General features: G+C 38.9%; 4 protein-coding genes across 6 annotated transcripts; 2 read left to right on the top strand and 2 right to left on the bottom strand.

Moving 5' to 3' along the window:
* Window positions 1-1,845: 1,845 nt before the first annotated feature.
* LOC134863532 (BTB/POZ domain-containing protein 1-like) lies at window positions 1,846-8,546 on the bottom strand. Of its 2 annotated transcripts, none has more exons than XM_063882089.1 (8): window positions 7,921-8,546; window positions 6,162-6,318; window positions 4,475-4,580; window positions 4,188-4,385; window positions 3,858-4,050; window positions 3,675-3,762; window positions 2,757-2,903; window positions 1,846-2,650 (listed from the first exon to the last, which is right to left on the bottom strand). In XM_063882089.1, the coding sequence occupies exons 1-8, from the start codon at window positions 8,349-8,351 to the stop codon at window positions 2,492-2,494; spliced, it is 1,479 nt and encodes a 492-aa protein (XP_063738159.1). In that variant the 5' UTR covers window positions 8,352-8,546; the 3' UTR covers window positions 1,846-2,491. The 2 variants fall into 2 exon arrangements, with proteins under 2 accessions (XP_063738159.1, XP_063738160.1); XM_063882090.1 differs by having other exon boundaries at window positions 3,858-3,987.
* An 818-nt stretch (window positions 8,547-9,364) lies between these two features.
* On the top strand, window positions 9,365-14,540 carry LOC134863416 (transmembrane 6 superfamily member 1-like). 2 transcript variants are annotated; one of them, XM_063881926.1, is made up of 10 exons: window positions 9,365-9,671; window positions 9,826-9,926; window positions 10,068-10,165; window positions 10,254-10,357; window positions 10,797-10,879; window positions 11,111-11,172; window positions 11,768-11,863; window positions 11,950-12,042; window positions 12,127-12,246; window positions 13,649-14,540. In XM_063881926.1, exons 1-10 carry the CDS (start codon window positions 9,583-9,585, stop codon window positions 13,838-13,840), a joined length of 1,038 nt encoding a protein of 345 aa, XP_063737996.1. In that variant the 5' UTR covers window positions 9,365-9,582; the 3' UTR covers window positions 13,841-14,540. The 2 variants fall into 2 exon arrangements, with proteins under 2 accessions (XP_063737996.1, XP_063737995.1); XM_063881925.1 differs by having other exon boundaries at window positions 11,054-11,172.
* Window positions 14,541-14,686: 146 nt separating this feature from the next.
* On the top strand, window positions 14,687-20,068 carry zrsr2 (zinc finger (CCCH type), RNA-binding motif and serine/arginine rich 2). The gene is made up of 11 exons (XM_063881174.1): window positions 14,687-14,961; window positions 15,321-15,400; window positions 15,491-15,572; window positions 15,700-15,808; window positions 16,108-16,194; window positions 16,611-16,649; window positions 17,058-17,188; window positions 17,306-17,519; window positions 18,037-18,092; window positions 18,207-18,316; window positions 18,427-20,068. Exons 1-11 carry the CDS (start codon window positions 14,927-14,929, stop codon window positions 19,317-19,319), a joined length of 1,836 nt encoding a protein of 611 aa, XP_063737244.1. The 5' UTR covers window positions 14,687-14,926; the 3' UTR covers window positions 19,320-20,068.
* Window positions 19,521-24,210, bottom strand: ap1s2 (adaptor related protein complex 1 subunit sigma 2). The gene is made up of 5 exons (XM_063881176.1): window positions 24,041-24,210; window positions 23,417-23,595; window positions 22,003-22,111; window positions 21,726-21,863; window positions 19,521-21,195 (listed from the first exon to the last, which is right to left on the bottom strand). The coding sequence occupies exons 2-5, from the start codon at window positions 23,593-23,595 to the stop codon at window positions 21,148-21,150; spliced, it is 474 nt and encodes a 157-aa protein (XP_063737246.1). The 5' UTR covers window positions 24,041-24,210; the 3' UTR covers window positions 19,521-21,147.
* Window positions 24,211-24,583: the final 373 nt, after the last annotated feature.

The following is a 24,583-nucleotide window of genomic DNA, read 5'->3' as shown; positions in this document are numbered from 1 at the left end:
GGACCTCTGCTTGTGTGTTTTAGTCCCTTCAGACCTTGAAAGACTTTTTTACAAAACGCAGATGTGAGCAGATTACTGTCAGAGCTGTAGTCTATTTGCTCTCCTGGTTTTTGGAGTGCTTTATGTCTGGTGGGTGGTGAAAACCTGTCTCAAACTGATTTTTTTCTCCTGATATAAAGGCTGTCTAAGTGGGCAGTCAGCGGGGAGAAGCTCTCAGGTCGCGGTGACTCACCTGACAGCCTGCGTGGATCACTCTCCTCGTCAAAGCCCACTCACAGATGTCTAAAGTGGCCTTGTTTCCACTGCCTCTAATATATGAATGTGCAGATTATGAAATTAAAGAGCCCTTCATTTCATTGCTGTATACCAGCTTTCAGCAGACAGCACTGCTTTATTTTATTTTTTCAGGCAGAAAATGTTGGGAACACATCCGATAAAAGATAATGGCATTAATGAGATTTGCATTAGGATACGGGATTACACAACTGAGGCTATAATGACATACATTTTTGAATTATATCATATTATTTGTAGTTGCAATTTAGAGACATTCTACTTTGCTGCATTTTGGGAATATTAGACACTTAAAACTTTCAATTGACTTTTAATGAGGTAAAATATTAAAATAGTTATTTCACTGCTGGATCTTTCTACCTGCAACGCCTTCAAACAACAAGTCTATCGGTACATTCACTGAAGTAATGTATTGAAATACAACTAAAATACTATACTTTTTATTTAAAACGTAAAGGATACATCTAAAACATACAACACAGTGGTTCTCAAAATGTTTGGTTTGTGACCTCTTTGAATTAAAAAGACTGGTTGGGGCCTCTTGTCACCTATTTAGAGATTTAGCCTCTAAACTGCTAAATTATTAAATATTTCACAGAGAAAGGAATAGATGTTTCTTATTCCAAATCCTATGAATCATCTTCTCATATATTGTGACCATCTACAGGCTGCCTCGCTCTTTACTTGGGTATAGCTGGACTTTTAATTTGCTGTATATAAAGTCTTTAAAACGCACTACACCTAGACCTGTTAAAACAGTAAAATACACCAAATATCCACATGCCATATTAAGCACACTTTTTAAATGAATAATGGCGGTTGAGGGCCATTTTTCTGTAAACTACTTGTAAAAGAGAATGTTTCCATTGCTGCATGGGTACTTTTACTTGAGTAAAGCACTATTACTGAGCGTGTGTAAATGACTGCACCGGCCTCTACCGTAAGACTCTACAGAGGGTGGTTGAAACTACACAGCACATCACCAGGACGGGGCCGCCATCCATAGAGAACTTCTACTCCCAGCGGCTCAGGTAAAAAGCCCACAGGATTATCAAAGACCCCCACCATCCCAGCAACAAACTGTTCTGTCTGCTGCCGTCTGGCAGGCGGTACGGCAGCATCAGGACTAATAACAGCAGACTCAGGGACGGTTTCATCCCACAGGCCATACGACTGTTAAAACCGTGAGCCTGCACTATCTTACTTGTACTGGGGTTTTTAAATATTTACTTTTGTATGTCTTTTAATTATACTGTTGAGGAATCTGCAATCTAAGTTTTTAATACATTAAATAATCACATCGTAGTTGTTTAAGTAATGACAGCAAACCCTTTGAATCATGAATTTGATTATTGACAGTTATCCAAGTGACCTCCTCTCACAGAAGATTATTTTTTTTATCTCCTGGATCACCTCACATCCCCTCAGATTTAACAGACATAAGGGGATCAATTTATTCCATCCTTCCTTCCCCTCAGGTAATCTGTTTGAAGTCTCTGGCATCCTCTAGTGACAGAATGAGGAATGAAACAAATTGTACAATATACAGTATGGATTTTATCAAAAGAAACAATATTACTTTGTTTCACCACATTTTATTGCCAAAGAGACATTTTCACTATTAAAGTTCTGGAGCGTCTTTTTTTTACATTTTAATGAAGTGCTAAGCAAACAAAGTCATAAATTACAGCATGTACCACTGGCGCAGTTACACAACACACATGGATCCTTAATACAATGCAAAAACAAAGTACTTGAAGAGACCTGTTGAATAAATGATCACAGTGCAAAATAAAAAAATATGCAAATATCATACTTCTGGTAAATGCAAACACCGATAAAATCAAATACAATGGTGCCAACCAACACATGGTAGTTATCTCTAGTTTCACTAGTGCAGGATTAACTCCTGAACAGCAGCTTAATGATTAGAATACATAGACAGGACATCAGTATTAAGATCATGTACACTGATGATACGGTTTATGCCCAAAAAGCTTTTTTTCCAGACATCTCTGCTTACTTCCACATTGTTGATCTTGTCTGTACCACTTTTGTATAGACACACACACACACACACACACTCTCTCTTTATTCCACAGGATGATGAGGCACTACGTTTATCTCCAGCAGTCTAGTCTTCCCAGCAGTCTGAGGTCTCCCCGCTTCAATGTACCTGCGTGTCAGTGTGTTAAGTCTAGGTGTAGTAGATGATCTCTGGTATCTGCCCGTCCTCCACTGAAGTACCGTTGTTATTTCCTGGTGAGCTAAAAAATAAAAACGTTGTCTTGGTCCCTGTTGAGGACTCCTGTGTCACTTTTTTCAACCCTTTCGTGCCATAATGGGAGTCTGGGCCCTGAGATGTTACATCAAAAACAAACATGCAATAGGTTAATCCTTATCTGGGTTGAAACAGGTGTTAATTTATGCAATTAGATATATTTTAAATACAGCAGACTGACCTTTAAGGTGGCACATGCAGTGTAGCTGACATTGGGTAGGATTTCCACAGGCTCTTTGAACATGACCCTGAACGTGTTTGACGTGCCGTCACAGTTGAAACCTGTGTCGTTCTGCCCCAGAGTGATGCGTTTGTCGCTCTCTAAGATCTGCAGGACAGGATAATGTCTTTAGTGATTAAATAATAAAACTCATCTGCTAGGAGGTGCATTTTCTGTTTGCTAACTGGAAGTATACGCTGATTTATTTTGCCATGTCCCTTTAAGTGTTGACTTAATTACACCTACTTTAGTTGGCTAAAATTGTGGCATAATCATACAGTATTTAAAGTGAGATTGGTTTCCCTTGTTCACTCATTTTAACCCTCATCTTAGAGAGAACAGTAAAGCGGTAAATGTTAATTTAGTGACAAAAAGGAGGGATAACATGCAACACATGTCCTTAGGGATATTGTGATCTTACACAGTTAGTGTTTTAGGCCCATAGATCAAAAGTATGCCATATTAATCATCAAACAGTAATCCATAAATCTGTCAAGTAACACATATCACATAAAGGATGAAGGGAAGCATGTTCAACCCAAGCTAGGGCTGGAAAAGTAACTTGATGGCTATCTGCTGGAAGTGTATCAACAACTGTAAAGTATCAGCACTAACATTAGAAAGCATGCTGATTTCAATTAGAATCTAGCAAATACAAAAAAAATGGTGAAATGAAAATTGTGTTTATTCTCCTCAAAAAAAGGTTTCCAAATAATTGGTATCAAAACTGTTTTGCTGTACCAGTATACTGTTCTATTTTGATTAAATCCAGTCATTCCTAAACCTGAAAATGATAACCCCCTTCACAAAACCACTGATGATAATAGCACTGTAAGAGATTTTCCTGTAACATTAACATGCCTCAATGCCAGAAGTTACCTGTATGTTGACCTGATAGTCAGTGGGTCCATGTATTGAACCATACAGGCCGAAACCCACTATGGATATTCTTTTATTAACATTAAATCTGCAGAGGAAGAAAAAGGAAGTTAGACCAAAATAGTTAGCTTCAATATAAGTTCTTCAAGATAATAAAATGATCACGGATGTTCGCCATCTCACCTGATTCTGTCGCTGGTACCACTGTACCCCCATCGACTCTCAACCTGCTGGAATCTATTAATGCTGCACTCTTCCCCCCTGAGGCAGCAGCGGGGCCTGTCGATGTAGTCGACCCTTGGTTTGGGGTTTACTGTAAAGTGTAAAAACAGATTTACCACCTCCCGATCGAACAATATTCCAGACTGGGCAGGCCCTGTTGCACAAGAAAGAATATCAAGCTGGTTTCTGTGGTTCGAGTAGTATGGACATGATGAATATGTTTGGTTGAAATGGTAGTATGGTGTTGAAAGAGAGAGAGTATCAGTAAAAATATGTTTGTGGTGCGCTTACCTGCAGCAAACTCCTCAACAGTCATAAGCGGGAAACGTATGAGAGGGAGGGCTTTGCCCAGAACCTTCTGTTTGTTCTCCGAGGTCGGGGGAAGCTGTTGTCTGTAACACTCAGCTTCTGCCCAGCGTACCACTGCCCCAAACAAGCGGTTCTCCCTGATGCTGAGTGTGTCTCTTTGGAGCACTGCACATAAGGTGTCTACACATAGGAATACACAGAATATGTATAAGTTCACATCCAAAGAAAGCTTTAGAAAAGTAAATACCGGGTAAAGAACAGTCACATACCAAGGTCAATATCTGTAAAGCTCTCTGCATTTATTGCGTCTGCAGTGCTTTTGTCAATGGTGTCCAAGCAGAGACTGGCAAGTTGAGGCTCATCAAATAACCTTGCCTGTAATAAAATGCATAAAAATCCACATTAGTATGTTTTAGTTGAAACTGGTCGTTGAATTTACATGCAAAAACTAAAACACTACGAAGGCTTTTGTATCTTACATTATAGAAGCCACTTATTCCGAAGATTTTACATTTTAGTCTCATAGTCTCTTTAGCCTTTTGGAAGAAATATTCTATTTTCATTCAATATTAATTAGATTTAAATTAGCTACCCTGCAATCGCACTGATAATTAATTAAAGAGAGTACACAGCTGGGAATACATCTTGTTTTTCTCTGGGCTGCTTTAGGTGTTTTTTAGAGGACTGTTCTTCCTGTTGCCGGGTTGGAAAACATAAAAGGGAGTGTTTTTGATCAGAAAGCAGCTCAGCATGCAGCCTGAAGGCATAGCAGTCAGCATCAGAGCCGAATGCTGATCCCAGGCAGACGGCAGCAAAATCCAAAAATAGAACAGATAATGTCATAAAAACTCAACCATCAATAGCTGGAAGATGGTCTGGTGCGGATCACAAACAGAAAGAAAAATGGCTTCGCCCTCCGCTGTCAGTTTCCAGCAAAAGGCAAAACTGTTTTTACGTTATATTATATTGTGCCCCAGGAACAACACTTAAAAGAAATCAGTCCAAGCTGTTGGTATACCTTGTGTTCCTGCTCTTTGCTTTGACATTTTATATATCCACACACACACACACACACACACACACACACACACACACACACACACACACACACACACACACACACACACACACACACACACACACACACACACACACACACACACACACACACACACACACACACACACACACACACACACACACACACACACAAAATTAAGACACCACTTCAGCATTATCAGTTTCTCTTATTTAAAAGGTACGTCTTTTGAGTTAAATATTTTTTTTTGTACTATTGTATTTTATAAAATACTGGCTATTTTTCTCTGTTTTGGAATTCAACACACACTGGAATGGCTGCCATACATGTAGAGATAAAGATTTCAGGAAAAATGGTGGTCTCTTAATTTTTTCCGCGGCTGTATACACACACAGCTAATATTTTCTCACTTGCTCATTGTGGTGTCTGACATACAATTTCTGCCGTCACTCTTATCGAATGAACGTAAAATGTAAATTCATTTGAACTGCTTCAATGATTAAAAAATAGGCCATTTAATGTAAAAAGAAAAACAGCAATTTTGCTGATGGTCACCAGAAATCAAAGTTATTGGTTTTCATTGGGACTATTTCTTTAGTAGGAATAGATCTGTGGAGGTCTGTGAATAATCCAGGGGGCAAATCGTTTACAAAGACATGTTGCTGTAAAAAGCTTTTTTTTCAAGGCTTTAGGCATCACAAATCAAAAAATGAGTCTCAGAGACAGATAATCACAATGTACAGCACATATAACCAGGAAAAGCATCTGAACATGTCTGTTTTATATCTCATATCTCTATAGACTTGAAATTCAAATGTGAATTTTGTCGTTTGGAATTAATTTAAGGAAGAAAAACATAGGCTATGGCAGAGATTTTAAGAGTCAAATATTTATTATACAATTGACGTGGCGATTACCTGAGTAAGAAGCATAAACGCATTGTCAGCTCTGAGGTGCTTGGTGAGGAAATCCACACAGCGACTTTCCAGTGCAGGGACGGCGTACTTCTTAGCCGTATACAGGGTCGTCATCACAGTCTCCGGACCAATGTGAACCTCGTCAGAATACAAGAACCTGCACAGAACAGACCAAGCAATGTGTCCGGTCCGGTCAGGTGTTCATGGTTTTGGTTGCCGCAAAAAGAGTAGAAAACTGTCCAAAAGAAGGCATCAAATGTCTACTCAGATGTTGTTTACTTATTCTTTTTCAATTTTAGAAAGTAATGTTTAGTTGCTCATCTTCAGAACACTTACCAAGAAATATTTTACTAGATTGGTTTAATGGAAAAAAGGAGTTAGAAAGTGTGTTAGACAGATTGTAGAAGATGTGTTTACATATCTTAATATAGTGTCAAAAACGTGTGGTATCTGAAACCGGGCACAAACGTCCTGCACTGGAAATACAGGGTAATAGTAGGGCTGGAAATCAGTCATGCATGCTCAGCCCAGGTTGAACCCAAAATTTAAAAAAACTACAGTGGTGATAACATTAGCTACGAACAACTCAACTACACTGCAAATAGGTCATTTGTTTTCCTGTCCTCAACCTCAACTCCTCATAATAATCTGGTTGGTGTTCTGGCATTTTTGGCCTTATTCCTTATTTTCAGGGAACAGGGAAACAGTAGGTGTTGTCCAATGTACTCAAGGCACTGTGAAAGTATAAAACACTTGCCTCTAACTCTAACCCCTGTACTTAAACAGACCATCTTCTACGTAGATCAGGATAAACTTGGGCTGCGTATATTCATTATTAAAAAAAAAGAGAAAGATTTCAGCTCAGTAATCCTTGAAAATAAATGTCCCAATTAAATGATCTTTCTAGTGAGTCACTATTGTTGGACGTTTCACAAGTCTGTTTCAAAGACAAATCCACCTCATTATTTTTGAGCTGATTTGTCTTGAATTCATTCCTCCATCAGTTGATCAGGGGCTTAACCTTAAAATATTTACCTCTATGAATAAAGTGTTTGTTTACCAAATTAAATCGGATTGTTTATCAGAACACCCAAGTTGTTTCTCCTTGATTAACTCCAGTTTTAATGAACACCACCTTTAGAGAGTGTAGTAGAAGCAATATGTCATAAGATTAAAGTCAGCTCTTAAAATGCAAGCCAAAATTCCTGTGCAGGTTCACACTGAAGGAAATATGTTCTCAATAATCCACACATCTTTATTCCTGTTAAATCAATTATGTCAGAAATAATTGGATGGATAGATGTCATTAAAAAAATGAACTTACAATCTTTTGGATTTAGGATTGGATAGGATCAAAAATGTTCCCTTATTTTCCTTGCTTCTTTTCTCAAAGGACACATTTTTTTTCAGCTGATCAGGATAGAATTGTGATGATAAGACATTTGTCATAAACAAATGAATGCTATGAACTGCAAGCTACTTAACGTTTAAAACCTTAAATATGGAGTAGATGCATATTACTGATACAATGTTAGAGTAGAACAAACATGGCCTGTATTGAATTCTATTACAGGACAGTGAACAATGATTTACCACAACAATCTCGATAGTAAACAAACTCTCAAAATAATAAATGTCCTGTGCTACATCCAATATCAGCGTAGGTGATTGTTCCTGTACGATCAGGTACACAAAGGTGTCTTGCCTGTGCCCCTGTGCACGGTGCACATTATACACAGTCTACGATCAGCTGTCATACCTGAGCAAGGCGAGAAAGGCTGCTGGTTCCACATCAGGCAGCTCTATTTCCGTCGATGTTGTGGCCATCCCCCCGTTAAACATGGCATCAAAAACGGCGCTGCCGGCGGCCAGGACAAATTTATGGGCCGGTATCCTCTGGGCCTGTCTGCCCTTCCCCACGATGAACCTGACGTCGCTGAGCAGCTCGTTGTTGAAGAGGAAAGCGAAGCGCTCCTTCAGGGAGCTCTTCGTCGCCTGCCAGTTGTACATGGGTTCCCGCTGAAGGCCGAGCACGGGCGGGGAAGCAGACCGGGCAGCACCGGGGGCAGCACCGGGGGCAGGCGCGTTGGACGGCACCGATGCGGCTCCAGACTGAACCGAGTTGGATGCTGCCTCTTGACCGTCATGGTTTGACGCTAAGCCGACGCTGCTGCCGCTCCCGGTCGCCATAACGACACGTTACTATTTTTTCTATCTCTAGTCCTACTAAGCACCTGCAACGAAATACGAGAATACACCGACCGTACCGTGTAGGTCGTTCGTTACTTACGTGGTATCCACTGCGGTGGACGCCATCGTTCTTTGATGTTTAGCTTTGCTAGCTTGCCTCTCTCCAGAAATGACGCAGACGCACACTTCCTTCAAAACACTTTTTTTTCATTAAACTTTATTGCTGAGTACAGGAGCAACAAACTAACGTAAAGTGAGGAAGAACGACGTAAAATCAAAGGACTGAATCAATACAAATAAATAAATAACAAAATAACAGACACGTGATACAGAACTACCATAGACTGTATTTATTGATATAAGTACTACAAACATGTTTAGTGCATTAGTATAAATCATGAATGCCAGTAGTTTTAATATAAATAAAGGTACAGCCTAAGGTGTAGCCTATATTAATATAACCAAATGTAAAGTGATCCCTGAGGATATGGCCTAATACATAATACATCATGCTCGATATAAGGATTTGTTTTGACTTAATTACTCAAATGTTTTCTGTTAGAAAAAGTACTTATGTATATTGTCCAAAAATGTGTTACACGTTTTCACTATGTCATTGCATCATGTTTAAATCATATTGGAAGTAATCAGAGCAAATGTTTTGATCAATTATTACATTGTTGGTAACCCCCAAATGAATACGTATTTTTGTGTTCAGCCGCACATAATGCTAATTATTAGCTTGATATTAAATGTAAATATCTGACTGCCTGTTTCAAGTTTTCCAATCGACCGCTAGATGTCAGTCTGCTCTTTCAATAAAATAAAATAAACAAACCTTACCCTAAAATCCGACTGTTAAAGTGTGTGTGTGTGTGTGTGTGTGTGTGTGTGTGTGTGTGTGTGTGTGTGTGTGTGTGTGTGTGTGTGTGTGTGTGTGTGTGTGTGTGTGTCTGTGAGAGAGAGCGAGAGAGAGAGAGAGAGAGAGAGAGAGAGAGAGAGAGAACGAGGCAGAGAGGAAGAGAGAGAAGGAGGCAGAGAGGAGGAGAAAGAAAGCGAGAAAGACCAGAACAACAAGACAGAGCATGCCTGAAGAAGCGGTATCTGACGTTTGTTCCTCACATAGTTTGGAACATTGTGACTTCTCCACACTCCTTGAGATATGAGACTCACAGACTAAAAAAAGTTTTTTTAGCAGCAGAATTATTTTACATTCTCAGCCTGGTCCGCGATGAGTGCCTCTGCAGGGACAGGAGTGTTTGTGCTCTCCTGGATGTCCATCCCAATCTGCTGTTTATTTAATTCCCTCATAGCCAACAGGTGAGGCTCTTTATTCTGTAAATTCTATATTCTGTGATGATGAAGAACATGTTACCACCAGTGGAGCAGCAAATAGAATATGTATTTGTCATGAACGCTTTTAAAATATACTTTATTATTTCATTATTATAATAATATATTTTATTGCATTTAGCGCTCAAGCTTTCATCTTCGCTGGGTGTTCAACAGTCATCATCCTGGCAATTTCACGTGTTATGTTCAAGAACAAAGCTCCAGCAGATCCTCTATTCTATGGTATGGTTTCAGGAATGCATGTTTTCGTGTTGGGAACAAACCATATTTACATTTGTTTTCTTTGGAGAGCAATATCCGAAAGTATATCTATTGTAGTTTTGTAACCAAACTGAAATAAAATTATAGTATATCTGTGTCCAGTGTATGCAGTGTATGCCTTCTTCAGTGTGGTGAATCTGATCATTGGGTTGGAGCAGGACAACATCATTGATGGATTTGTGACATTTTACCTCAGGCAGGTAAGTGTTTGTTGTGAATCCTGTCAGTGAGTTGTCGGTATGCTTAGCCTTTACACATTCCTAATAATAAAACTGCCCTGTGTTTCAGGCAGATCCACATATTAACACATCACATGGGCACATGATCTCCTACTGGGATGGCTGTGTTCATTATCTCATGTATCTGCTCATGATTGCTGCAATTACTTGGGGGTTAGTGCTATCTATCTATCTATCTATCTATCTATCTATCTATCTATCTATCTATCTATCTATCTATCTATCTATCTATCTATCTATCTATCTATCTATCTATCTATCTATCTATCTATCTATCTATCATCCATCATCCATCCATCCATCCATCCATCCATCCCATCCATCCATCCATCCATCCATCCATCCATCCATCCATCATCCATCCATCCATCCATCCATCCATCCATCCATCCATCCATCCATCCATCCATCCATCCATCCATCCATCCATCCATCCATCCATCCATCCATCCATCCATCCATCCATCCATCCATCCATCCATCCATCCATCCATCCATCCATCCATCCATCCATCCATCCATCCTATCCAGCTATCAATAGGCATAATGTGTTTATTTGGCTTTGACGATCGCATTTTTTGTTCCTACACAGGGACAGTTACCGAGCCATTGGTCTATACTGGGTGGGATCTTTTCTCATGCGTGCCATAGTCTACATTCTTGGGAATACTGTGGGTAAGTAAAAATAATGGCATGTGTAGCGTATTACCCTACACATACCTGCCTTTGAGAGTACTACAGAGGTCCAAACTGAAGTTAATTTGAAAAAGATTCACATTCTGATGTGGAGACTTCTGTCTTGGTTTTCGTCTTTTACAAAGTGACATATAGTTTTCTGTCTTTTCTCAGGAAAGCATGGGACTGAAGTTAATTATTTCTTCCTCCTCCACATGCTATACATCTCAGTGTCTGTTTGGGCCTGCTTCCGCATCTTCAGTCAGCCCTCCACACAGGAAGTTAAGTTGACAGTAAGTCAGGATCAGAACTGGTGGTGGTAAAAAACACAACTGAAGATTCATTTACATAGATTTTTTAATAGATGCTTATTCATGAAGAAATATAAGATTTGTAGAGCAGATTTGTAATATAAGACACCACAATTATTTTTCTACAAATATTTGATTATGGGAACTTAAAATGTCCTAAATCTATACTTAAAACAGGTGAGCACAACCCATCAGAAAAGGGAAATCAAGGAAGTACTGTAAACACTGAAAACCCTTCACAATTTGCCTTGAGCTGTTTTAAAAAAGAAAGAAATTGAGGCTTTTTCAGGAAATTGGTTCTCGTAAATGATTTTTTCTGTCCCAATGACCAATGAATACTTGTTTTTTTTCATCCCAGTCCATTGCAGTACCATTGTTGTCTTGGCTGTGATAAATTAAAGCTTGTTTTTGTTGTTGTTTAGCTGTTGGTAGTTGCAACATAGATTTCAAAAAGCCAGAAATTGCACATTTCGGTTCAAGGTGTAGTAAGCACATCGTCAGTGTGTGAGAGCGCATGTATGAAAGATAGAGAGTAAAGTTTGAATATAATGATGTTGCTTTCTTTCGTAACATCCAGGAGGCTGAAGGGAAAAGTTTACTACACAGACCTCTGGACTTACTGTTCATCATCTACCTCATCCCCGCCTTTGCTTTCTGTGTCTTCAGAGGCCTGGTAAGAAACCTTGACCATCAACTGCACACACACATGGGTTGAAAAACATTTCTTTATGTGGCGGGTCTGTGTACTTTGTGTTTGAGGTTGTTCTGGACTGTTCCAGCAAATGGTGTCAAGAATACACACAGCAGTATGAGCCTTACCTGAAGGACCCTTCTGCCTATCCTAAAGCACAGGTAACTCTGAAGTTATAAAACACTAAACGTTAATTCTGAAACACTGTCTGTGAAACATCTCTCAATTGTGTCCATATTTGTCAGATGCTGGTGGGCATGCTGTACTCTGGACCGTACTACATCATTACACTCTACGGGCTGATCGTCCCAGGATGTGAGTGGATGCCAGACCTGACTCTTGTACACTCTGGAGCTCTGGCACAGGTATGTCCTGCTGGTTGTTACCAAGGATAACCAAACCTCTGCAGATAGAGATCCTTCACAACCAAACACATGTTTTCATTTGATCCAACAGTTTTTAAAATTTTACTTTTACAATTGCTACATCACAGCATTGTGTAAAAACATAAAAATACTCTTTATAAAATTTGACTATTAAGACTGCATCGGGCAGACAGTCCAGAAAAGTTGTCCAACAGTTCACATCAAATTACAATTTGTAATTATGACTGATAAACTCTGATATTTCTGAAAGTATATAGCGCTTTAATGTAAATATATTTTTATTTTTATTGTATTCCAAGCACACTTCAATTGGTCCTCTAATCCCTTTATCTTCTTTCTAGTATTTAGTTGTCTTCTTGGTTTAGTAATTGTGTTTGTTTGCCTATGCCTTTGCATTGAATGTTTATTTTGTGTGCTACTTTATCTGTGAAACACTATATTGTGTTACATGTTTTATTGTTGTTATATATTTACAGTAAATCAAAGAATGCTATATTTGGAAGACAAAGGTAAAGCAAATATTTATCATGTATATTAAATTCACTGTAGGCTTCTCTGTGTCCACTTAAACTAGGAAACCAAATCTATATATAGATGATAAATATATAAATTGTTACCCAGATACAGGGAAGACACCCCTGGAATGACCCACTGATCTCTTACCTACTTATACAATGATTAGATAACCATTGTCATGGTCAGTCACCTCTGAACAAAACAAAGCTGCCATTGTGTTTGAGCTGCACCATCACTCATCAGTGGGATAAGGGCAGAGGCTGACTTCAGCCTGAGAGGAATGGTTTGGTGGTATTCAGATAAATGTCAGCTGTTGAGTCCGGCTATGAATAGGAAAGCTAATGCTCCGACAGCCGAGGTTGCTATGAGAGTGTCATGTGTCTTTTTATCAGGTTATTATTATTATTTTTATGTTTTAAAGCGTTTTAGCTTTGTTTTTATTTTCACATCGTAATGAAGACTTTAAGTGGCAAAGGTGAGAGGGCACCCCATAAGTGTTTTTTAAGTGCATGTCCATTAAAAGGTAACTGTCAAGAGACTGTTAGATTTCAAATATATTTCCAGACAAGAGGCAGTTCAGAATTGGTCAGGCTTTTATGTTCATCATTACAAAATGAAATGTTAAAGTGAAATTTCATAACCCCCCCAATAATGTCAGCTTTTGTAAAACAAAGGAAGAAGTTTATATAATGTTTTGAAGACACCATTAGTCATCATCTTCAACGATTGTTTTTCAGGAGCAAAATATAGCCTATTGCAAAAATGATTTTAACTCTTAAAGCTAGACAGGAAAACAATGTTCCTGTTAGTGTGATTCTACTAACTGTGATTTTTTCCAATTCTTTCCCTCTGCTCTACTTCACAGGCCCAGTTCACTCATATTGGTGCGTCACTTCACACACGGACACCGTTCTCATACAGAGTGCCTGCTGGCGGCCAGCCTGTCTTCTTGCTGGTCAATATCCTGTATGCTCTGATGCCTCAGGCTCTCTGCTACCGCTGTCGCACCAGGCCTTCCTTCTTCCTCAGGCCAACGGCAGATAAGAAGAATAAATGAAAGAGATGCAGCATGAGAGAGTGCCAGGGATGTCATTGATGCATAAATAAAAGACTTGCAACGTACTGCTCTCACTCTTTGCAGTTAGTAGCAGATGCTATTTTTGGAGGGGAAGCCACCACCACCTTAATGAGGGCTAAGTGGAGGTATTGGAAACATGACAAAGTAATCCAGGGGTCCCACACAAAATGATCGTTGTTCTTACCGTTTTGACAAGTTTATTGGTAACAATACTTTTAACTTGATGACACGGACATTTCTGTGCAGTGAATATTGTGCCAATAGTTTGGAAAATATATAAATTAACATGTCTGTATGCTTTATAATATAGAATACAATCTATATTACATATAAATATTCAACCTTTAAAATGGCAATATGTAGAAATCTGTTTTTTATATTCAGAATGCCTTGTTTGGTACTATCCACACTGAAAGAATATGCTATCATTTGTATTCACTTACCACTGATTTGTTTTTCACTTTCAAGGGAATTGTAATTATATTAGACAATTATTGTCCTGTCTTTACAAGCAAATACATTGGAGTTCAGTTCTTGACAGTCTTTTTGGGCCGGTTGTTTTGCCTTATTTGAAAAGAGGTGTAAAAGGACGACAGAGTATATGCTGTACTACTGACTGTAAGCCCCTTGGGAAAGTGTATGATTTGTGATACTAGACTAAATAAATAATATTTCCTGACCAGTTTAAATGGTTTGCTGAATTAATTACAACAAATTGCGGGTAATAACAGTAAATGTATCCTTAAATAACATAAATATGTGAATATCTTGAATACAACAGCAAACATAGTGATTTTACCCGGAAGTAATTTGTGGTGACACGCCCTCTCTTCCTCTCAAAACAACTCCGCATGCAGAGAATTAGCTAAAGTTGAAAACAGATGTAACTTATCAAGTTGTATCTCTTCTCGGACAAACCGAATCTAATTCTATGCTATTTCGTCCACTCAGAGAACATCCAGTTGGAAGTTTGTTTAAAGTAATCACCGATGAGAGGATATAACATGGAATAACGTTAGCTGAACATGCTAACTAACTAGCTACTGCTTGTGATCGTTAGCTGTGATGGCTACTCCTCTGAATACTGCTCCTTTGTTAAGGTTTGTGTCTTTAATTAAATCCTGTTGAAATAACATGACAATCTAACGATGTCCGGGTGTTGGACAACAATACCATAATAAAAGGTATTGACGCAATTGCATTGCTGTAAAGCCATTGCGTTAGTCCTACTGTAGTTACTAGAGCCAGTGTCCTTAAACTCAAATACAAATGATGTTATCGTTTATTTTTAGTTTACTTCTGAATCCCCAAGTGATCATTTAAGCACTATTAATACCATTCTGTATTGCATACTTGTGATCGGAATACAGCAAGCTTAAAGTAATCTCATTAACCTGAAACAGTTGAAATATATAAAGTGTAAAACTCATCAACATGGTCTTGGTCTTTTTTTCTTCAGTCAAAGGGAACGCAGGGCTGCTCTGAGGAAAGAGAGAAGAAAAAAGAAACGCCAAGCTCTCGCCCAAGCCAGAGAATGTGGTACAAAGATATTATGTTGGTGCTTCTCACATTTGTACTGTTGAAGCTGCACCATAAGATGGATCCAACACAACATTTCCTCTGTTATAGGTTTGAAAAATGGAGGTAGCCATGCATATGAAGTGGAGGAAGAAGAAATACATAATGAAGGTGATGTTGCTGAGAAAGAAAGGTAGGTTAATACCATTGTCTCTCTGCTGTCCTGCAGCTATTCAGTGACACACAACACAGGAGATTATTGTTGTGCTGTTTTTTCCCTAAAATCTTTGTTTGATTTTTGCACGTTTTGTTTTTTTCAGACTTCGGCTACACAAAGAGTGGCTGGAAAGAGAGTGGCTTGCCCAGGAGGAGTTCAGGCTGAGGGCTGAGAGGGAGGAGGCTGTAAGGAAACGGAAAGAGGAGGAAGAGGTAATCTGCTGTTTGTGTGCAACATAGGAAGCATCTTAAACTTGACCACAAAAAACGACTTGCACTTTGTGAATAAAGCAGATTCACCAATGTGTATCTATTCACAATGATGATGTAATGTAGGGATTATCTGATTCGGAAATGAATTATCATGTGGCAATTTACAACATATGTGAATAATTGGAGCCTTTCAGGGAAGATTACTACCCGCAGTTGTGTTTAATAATGGGCTAACAGATGAGTGCACACAAATAAGATGATAATATATTCACAGGATTTATGTCTTCTTGTGTTCACAGCGAATGATAAAAGAGGAATGGGAAGCCCAGCAGAAGAAAGAAGAAGAAGAAAAAGAACAGAAGCAGCAGGACAAGCGAGACAGAGAGGTGAAACGGGCCCCAGGAGGATAAACAAAAAGAAATATATCCTCTTCTACTTAAGTGTTTAAATCATCCATCCAAACAGGAGGGTTCAGACAATCCTAAAGTCATCATGTTTCTTCTGTAAAAATTGTTTGTACATGGTTCTTAAAAAAAATCCTTGACTAAGTGGCACAAGCAACCATCCAAGTCTTCAACTAAGATACACACAGAGAGAAAACCCCTAACAGCACCTTCAGCTCTCACAACAAGGATGTATCTTTTACTTTGTGTGACTACAGTCTGTGAAATTGCTTTCCAAAAGTCCAGAAATGTTTAAATGCCAGTTCTTGTGAGTGTGGTCTTAACACATAGTAACAGATCTGCCGCACTATGTTGACCTCTACACATTTTCACCCGCCGTGTCTTTACACCATTTGTAGGAGGCCGTTCAGAAAATGTTGGATGAAGCAGAAAATCAGGTATGAACACACATTAATGTCACAAGTAAAAACAACTGTCAAAATCTTTATTGTGTTACATACATATATTCTTCAAAGTCTGTATAGGGATAGACGTATCCTAATGGTGTGCAGCTCAGTTTAATGTTTATATATATTCAAGTTAAGTTAATCCTCACACTTAAAGAACATGTCAAAGATATTTTTACACTAATTTCAGAATTCAGTTTTTGTACTGAATTTTTCCCTGATCAGTATATATATTTATTCAAATATTCGATTACTAAATTTGAAATATTTTCATCCAAACTTTAAAGACATATTTATATAAAATCATGTTTTTATTTATTTTTAAAGCAAACGGCACATCTCATTCTAGTTTAAAGTCAAACTGCACAGCATTTACATTTATGTTCATGTGTGTTGCAGCTAGAGAATGGAGGAGCGTGGATGAATCCCGAGGCTCCTGGGACGAAAAGCTCTGAGAACTTTGGGACAGAGCGGGACGTGGCAAACTGTCCGTTCTTCCTGAAGACCGGGGCGTGTCGATTTGGAGACAGGTAGTGCTTGTTTCTCCTTTAATGCAACTTTTTGACTGATTAATGATTGAATGAATGTCACAAGTCTTTTTTGAATGTTTCTGTATACTCTCCCCTCTTCCGTCTTTGTTTGTCCAGATGTTCTCGGAAGCATGTCTATCCCACAGCCAGCCCGACTCTGATGATCCGGGGAATGTTTACTACGTTTGGCTTGCAGCAGTCGCGCCGCGATGATTACGACATTGATGCGTCTTTGGAATACAGCGAGGAGGAGCTGCAGGAAACTTTCCTCGACTTCTACCAGGACGTCCTGCCGGAGCTGAAGAGTGTCGGCAAGGTGGTGCAATTTAAGGTAAGATGAGATCAGGAGGAGGTACCAAGTGTTTTCTTCCATGTGTCACTAAAATATACAATAAATTAGTAAGACATGATTTCATAATATAAGGTCAGGGTAGGGGGCAGCTCTGATTGCTGACACGTATTAGTAGAAGAACACAGCAATTCAGCACTTTATTTGTGTCAATCTTTTCAATTTTAAATATTTCTTAAAGTAACCATTTAACTCAAGTTTGAAAGTTGTTTCATTACTGAATTAAGATGATTTTATTGAAATCAGTAGAAAGAAATATTAGTTTTGCTTTTGCCTGGTGTGCTACAAAATTAAAACTATTAAAAAGATTAATGAATACAGATATGAAATGGTCTTCAATATCTCCTATTGAAGTCAGGAAGATTTAAGTTATTCCTCTGACTTTTTCTGAAGAATTCCTATTTAAAAACCAACCTGGAAGTTCACTGTTCAGGATATCATGATCAAATTAAAAACTAAAAACCTACATTTGGTTTCCTTGATACCTTTCCTTGTTTAGGTCAGCTGCAATTACGAACCACACCTGAGAGGAAATGTTTACATTCAGTTTGACACGTAAGTTATTACACAACCGCTCCATGACTTCCCCAGAATAATACTGTACAGTGTTTGAGTTTCAAATTAAAACACTTCATTCTTTGTCCTCTCGTCCCTCTGTTGTTTGTCCAGAGAGGAGCAGTGTAGGGAGGCCATCATCAGGTTCAATGGGAGGTGGTACGCAGGCCGGCAGCTTCACTGTGAGATGTGTCCTGTTACACGGTGGAAGAATGCTATATGTGGTGAATATTTCTTACTAATGGAGTTTCTTTTCATTTAGCGACTTAACTGCAGAGATACAAGATTCAGTTCGGTGTATTTATCTTGTTTGTATTTGTATTTCCTCTCTCAGGATTGTTTGACAGACAGAAATGCCCCAAAGGAAAGCACTGTAACTTCCTGCACGTATTTCGAAACCCTGGCAATGAATTTTGGGAGGCGGACAGGGACCTGCATTTGTCACCAGACCGCAGCGTCAGGGGGAGTCGCAGAGAGGGCTGGCATTCAGAAAGATACGGAGACCGATCCTGGAGGCAACGTCAGAACAGCAGAAGCCCGCCGAGATCAGACCGATCCCACAGCAGACGGGAGGGAGACAGATGCAGGAGCAGGGAGAGGAGGGCGTCCCAGCAGCACAGAGAGAACAGATGCTCATCCAGACACAGTGACAGAAAGAACAATTGGTATCCGAGCAAGAGTAAAGACAGGTCGAGGAGTAGAAGTAGAGATAGAGAGCAAAACAGGCTCAGGAACAGGAGTAGAGATAAAGACAGGGAGCATAAGAATAGAAGTGAAGACAGAGACAGTAAAGACAAAGATACAGACACTTGTGAAAAAGTGAGGAAAAGGTCAAGAAGCACAAGCAGAGAAAGAAAGAAACGGAGTACAGAAAAGAGCCCCAAGAAACCAGATACTGTTGAGGATACCAAAACACGCCGCCGCCATAAACAATCCAAAAAGAGCAAGAAAAAGAGCAAAAAGAAGCATAGGAAGAAAAGCCATCTGCCTGAAGGAGTGACCTCCTCTGGAGAGTCAGAGAAGGAGAAGGAGTCAGAGGATGAGACGGTTGAGAATATCCATAGTCCTAGTGAGGGGGGAAATGAAATGGAGGCGATTCAGAAAAACATTGATTTAGATAAAAGTCCGGGTGTTGACAGAGCGATTAGTTTTGAGGTGAAACGTGAACACTCTATCACAGAAATGCAGAATGAGGCTGCTAGAGAAGGTGAGAAGATTAACTCTTAGTTACATTTCTAAATATATGGATTTGTTCTGGCTTTTCTCATCAACATGTTTTTAGCTGTTTTTCTGTAAGTGAGCATCAATGTACATATGTGAATATTTAGCTTTTGCAAAATGGTTGATGTTGCTTTAGTCACTGAACACTGGAGCTGCAGTACAACATGATTATTGATGCTGAGTAAAAACGATATGAAACAAAAATCGTTTCTTTTGGAATACATTTATTGTTAATAACTTTCAAATATAAGAAAACAATGATGGCAAATTAATTGGCAGCGTTTAATACAAAAGTGATTTATTCTTCACAAATCCAGGATGTACTTGTTGAATAATTAGTTCTGAATGTTAAATGAAACACTTTGTGGTTTTAAGAATGCAGATACAATTTTTGGATGAGAATGTAGTCATTACTTGTTGACCTGTTTTCCTGCTTCCTACTGACAAGTGAACAAGCTGACGGTGATGAATATTAATGATGTACCCTGATATGTGCAGTTCATCTTCTTTCGCTTCTACTCCATAAAGAAATTCAGGATAAACCTGCCCTTAAACTGTTTGGGATGATAATAATACTGCTATATTGTGGCCAAATAACCCCCACTACATGTTCTGTCAAACATCCCGCGCCTCTAAATTCCTTTTCTTCCATGTGAGCTTTCTGTAGACACCATTGAGAAGATAAAACACAGTGTTCTTTGGTCGTATGTTAGTCTTTTAGCCAAACTAAAGTATACATAAAATAGATTTTCTTCTGTATGCGTCACTTTGCTTTACTGTTCCAGATTTTACTCCAGAGGCCATTGCGAACTTCTGTATTTTTTGTCAGGAAGTCTTTTTTTTATTTTTAGAAACACTACAAGACTAATTACCAACTGCTCGTTAACCAAAAGGTAAAATATACATGGTTCACTTTTAAGGACGAATCACTAAAGACAAACTTGTTCAAACCTACATACATAAACACTGATGTTGATAAGTCTTTTCATTTCACTTAATTGTTGGGTTGAAATGACCCGTGTGATTGTAACAGTTTCAGCGATTCCCACAACAGCACTCGCCCCCGCTGGTTATTCTCAAGTGTTACCATTATCTCAGTCACAGAGCTAAGAATCTGATTTTTTTTTAAAGATTTCCCAGTGATCATTTATAAAAACCCAGGTCATAACTTACCGCTGTTCTTAAGGTATTTTTATAGTCCTAAAGACTTTAATTGATATTTCCCCAAGATAAGCGTCTTGATGCCAGTGCCAAATGACATATCTTTTCCTAATTTTGCACATTGTTAGTTTGTGTTTGCAGTATTTAATATTAAACAACGTTTTGCTTTTGCTCTTGAGAAACAAGATCTTTTTAATTATGCATTGTAAGATAGTTCACAAAAATGGTTTATCAAATGACCCTCACAGATGTCAGCGTATATATTTATTTTGAATTTTGATGCTCTGTGGCTCGAACATGAAGGTCAATCATGAGAAGTACTGACTGAGTCTACAACAGCACCTTTAAAATACTTTTAAGCCAAACAGCACACACAACTCTGCAATCAGTGATGATAGATGGTCTTAATATGGTGCTGGGGATTCATGTCGTCGCTACATTGTACTCTTGAGTTTTAAGAAGTTAGGGGTGTGAAGGATGCTAGTAGTACTGCAGAATACAGGGAGGGAGATTGTACAGAGGAGACACATCAACACCACAGTTGGCACCACATTTAAAGGACATTACTGGATAGTACTTGACAGAATACATAGATGGTGATTATATACATACAACACTGACAGTCAACAGGAGAGAGACATAGAGGTGGAGGAAGGAACTGCAGCATGAGGATTTATGTCAGCCCAATTTCTTCCAGAACGCTCCGTGGTGCCTCTGCCTCCTGCAGACAAAGACAAGAGAGTCGTACATTTTGTAGCACAAAGAGTACACATTCATGATTGCAAGTAAGATAAACCCTTTTTAGGCCAGCTGTTCTTATAACAACAGTACTGCATGCTTTGCTAAAAATAAATCAATAATTCTGTTGACTGCAAAGGACTACAGTGAGACAGAAATGCAAGCATGCAGGACAGCACTTGCTTTACTGCACTGGCACAAGGGAGGAACCTGTATTAATCAAGTGCTGAAGACTTAGAATAAACAGGTGACGTCATGTGGGTAGGGGCGCAGGGTGAACAAAAAAAGAAGTATCCTTATGTCTGCTTTAATAAAGATTTAAAGACATTAAAGTTAATATATATATTTGGGTTTTGGAAAGTTTGTTGAACAAATCAAATTATTTGAACACTACTACGGGCTTTGGAAAGTTGATGGGCAATTTCCCCAAATGATCTGATACTATGGATCAAAACACCTTTCACCTGACACCAGTGAGTGTGTTTAATGGTCTGTGTACAAAACGGTTCGTACCTCTTGCAGCAGGTCAGCCTGCTCAATGGCCTTCAGCACGTTCTTCTTTGACGTCTCCTGAGCCTCCCCCCCCAGCAGGAACTCATCCAGAATGAAGTAGGCCTTCTCAAAGTTGAAGATAATATCCAACTCACAAACCTGTGAGGCCAAACAGTAGCTGATCAGAGGAGATCCTTTAGCTAGTGAATACACTGAAAGGATTCTTACAGTACATTTTCTATAGTTTTCTTTCCCACACACCAATCTACATGTTAGATGTGTGACATTTAAAACTTACACTGCCAAAATATTTGTCCAGCAGCTCCACGTATCGATGGATGATCTCCAGGGTGATCAGCTCATTATCCTGATCCTCCACGGCACAGCAGAAATACAGGCTTGCATATCTACAACAGAACGTAAGCAAATACAAGTTGAACAAGTCGGTGATGTATACCAGTGTCAGTGCATTTGCTCTCTTGGCAGAAATGCAACATCTCAGTGTTCTCAATGTAGGTAGCAGTAGGCTTTGATCAGTGTCGGAACGAGGTCTGCATATTAAAATAAATAAAAGAAAGAAAGCAGGGTCTCAGCTGCAGACACACAACAGCCTTTTTTCTGTCACCTTTTCAATCTAGGATGCACGTACCTTGACGACATGGATACAATAACAAATTCAAAATTCCAATCAAATAAAACAAAGATAACTTGCAATTACTTTGCAAACATCTGGAAAAAACAGAGCATTTTAGCCTTTACACTGATAGGATGTTTGCAACAATATCAAATTGCACTGCATCCGATGTTAACAAATGTAGCAAATAAACAGGTAGCTCCATTTTTATCATCATGAGGCAAGAAAACACCCTTTTTCTGTACTGCAGCACTGTGTCACGGTCACGGCTATTTTGTTGTCGGTCTTTGTTTATTTGTTTTTTGTTAATTGTATTGAAAACATGGAGTATTTCAAAATACTCTTCAGTTATATGTCCAGACACAAATGTTACATTACATAATGATCATTGTCCTTCACTGTTTGGCAGGTGTTATTAGAGAGGGGGTGTTTCTGGCTTTCAACACACAACAGAAGGTGAGATCTAAATGCCAAAACTCTTGTTGCATGACAACATAATCATTGAATCATCGGTTTTACCCATCAAGCCACTGAAGATACAAAAAGAAATGCAGCAAACCGAACATTTACCCATCCTATCACAGAAATCTGAAAATACTGGCATAGGACATTTTAGTGGAGCTTATTTAAACCACTTTAAATGTGTGAAGGTTTAACTACATAATCCCAAGATTCACTTTTTATGAAACAGGATCATGAACGGTGATCATGTCTCTGAAGATCTATAGTCACATTATCACAACTAAACCATCTCCATGACAACTACTCCCATCTGTGATGCACATTAAAGCTCTGGAAATATTCATTGGAGTTAAAGTAAGGAATGAACGTTAATGTCAAAGGTGTCATATCTCTTGATGAGCAATTTGTGTGCATTTTTTGCAGTAATGAATATTTTTTTATTGATTTGATTCAAATGAAGCTGCTCAGAAGTATGTTTCATTCAGATGAGAGTAGTGACAAAACTGAGAACAACCAAAGAGATTCAAGTTTGTGGTGCAAGCCTTGTATAGATGTCTCCAGTTGATATTTTCTGCATGATATACTGTATTTACACTTCTCTTATAAACTTACTTACCTCTTGTACACGATTTTGAGGTCCCTCCATTCCAAGAAGCTGCACATCTTGGGCTTTCTGGCCAGTATGGTCTGGACCAGATCTCTGGAGATCTTCTTCCTCTCCTTGTCAGACAGAGGTACATACCATTTCTGTAGCCGCAGCTTTCCCTGCCGGCTGAACAACAGCATGAACTGCATCTGATAGAGGAAGTTCATTTAACATTTATCAATGGCAAAAAAAGATACACATATAAACAATGTTTAGAGAGAAGGAAGGTACATACAAATATAAAAGGAAAAAGGACTGAGGGGTAAGCAATCACCAACCATGTAGCATTTATGGGGTTTTTTCCATGTTAAGAAAGTTAATTCAGTACATGTAATGGAACAAAAAAATAAAACGGGAAATGCATGTACTATTCGAGGATAACACGACCTAGCCGTCTGATCAAATGATTCTTTGCTCAGTTTCACTTCCAGGAGGCTTTTGCACAAACTTCCATTAGCTTATGTTAGCTATGTTTGCTAAATTGCAGCATATTAACAGCCACAACACGTTATGTGTGTATATTGTGTCATTTGCGCCCCCTCCCGCGACGCCCAGCTAACGAAAGTAGACAAGAGAAGTAAACACGACCCTTACCTTTGAGTTACTCACTTGGACGCCTGGTAACTTCAGTATATTCAAGCAGAATACATAACCAAAAGGAGGGAACAGATATGTCTGTCTGTAGGTTAGCTTCTCCTCCACACTGATGCTAAACTAGCTAGCGGATGGTGGTTGCTGGTGAGACACCGATGAAGGGAGCCGCGCTGTGATTGGTCAGAAAAACCACAGCTGTGGGATTTGATTGGTTTAAAGATTCCGTTATTCCAGTACCGTTACTCGTTACATTGCATACAGCAGCTATGGCTTCATGTTAGGACAGTTTACCACTAGTAATTTTCACTTCTCTCTTTTGTTTAAAAACTATTAAAAAACAAACAAACACATAATATCCCACCAAATGACACATTCATACACATAGGGATACAGCTAAAACCAAGTGTGAAAATAAGATAATGTAATACATTAACTGAAGTAGGCCTACTGCGGAACAACACAGGTAGGCTACTTTTCTTGAGTAAGCTACCTTAACCCTATCTGTTACCTGGAATCCTTACTTCTTGCCCATTGCACTTGAGA

This window comes from Eleginops maclovinus, chromosome 4 (assembly GCF_036324505.1).
Source record: "Eleginops maclovinus isolate JMC-PN-2008 ecotype Puerto Natales chromosome 4, JC_Emac_rtc_rv5, whole genome shotgun sequence".
Taxonomy (NCBI): Eukaryota; Metazoa; Chordata; class Actinopteri; order Perciformes; family Eleginopidae; genus Eleginops; species Eleginops maclovinus.
This window is presented reverse-complemented; position numbering and strand designations above follow the sequence as displayed.

What these genes read in the sequence shown, in the direction of transcription:
- zrsr2 (XM_063881174.1), top strand. Translation starts at nt 14,927, where the DNA reads ATGGCTACTCCTCTGAATACTGCTCCTTTGTTAAG. An exon ending in AACGGAAAGAGGAGGAAGAG is followed by an intron (nt 15,809 to 16,107) that starts GTAATCTGCTGT and finishes TTGTGTTCACAG; the next exon opens with CGAATGATAAAAGAGGAATG. An exon ending in TGGATGAAGCAGAAAATCAG is followed by an intron (nt 16,650 to 17,057) that starts GTATGAACACAC and finishes TGTGTGTTGCAG; the next exon opens with CTAGAGAATGGAGGAGCGTG.
- LOC134863416 (XM_063881925.1), top strand. Translation starts at nt 9,583, where the DNA reads ATGAGTGCCTCTGCAGGGACAGGAGTGTTTGTGCTCTCCTGGATGTCC. An exon ending in CACAGGAAGTTAAGTTGACA is followed by an intron (nt 11,173 to 11,767) that starts GTAAGTCAGGAT and finishes CGTAACATCCAG; the next exon opens with GAGGCTGAAGGGAAAAGTTT. An exon ending in TCTGTGTCTTCAGAGGCCTG is followed by an intron (nt 11,864 to 11,949) that starts GTAAGAAACCTT and finishes TTTGTGTTTGAG; the next exon opens with GTTGTTCTGGACTGTTCCAG.
- LOC134863532 (XM_063882089.1), bottom strand. Translation starts at nt 8,351, where the DNA reads ATGGCGACCGGGAGCGGCAGCAGCGTCGGCTTAGCGTCAAACCATGAC. An exon ending in CGTTTATGCTTCTTACTCAG is followed by an intron (nt 4,581 to 6,161) that starts GTAATCGCCACG and finishes ATTTTATTACAG; the next exon opens with GCAAGGTTATTTGATGAGCC. An exon ending in CTTTACAGATATTGACCTTG is followed by an intron (nt 4,386 to 4,474) that starts GTATGTGACTGT and finishes TCCTATGTGTAG; the next exon opens with ACACCTTATGTGCAGTGCTC.
- ap1s2 (XM_063881176.1), bottom strand. Translation starts at nt 23,595, where the DNA reads ATGCAGTTCATGCTGTTGTTCAGCCGGCAGGGAAAGCTGCGGCTACAG. An exon ending in TGGACAAATATTTTGGCAGT is followed by an intron (nt 21,864 to 22,002) that starts GTAAGTTTTAAA and finishes TTGGCCTCACAG; the next exon opens with GTTTGTGAGTTGGATATTAT. An exon ending in AGGCTGACCTGCTGCAAGAG is followed by an intron (nt 21,196 to 21,725) that starts GTACGAACCGTT and finishes CTTTGTCTGCAG; the next exon opens with GAGGCAGAGGCACCACGGAG.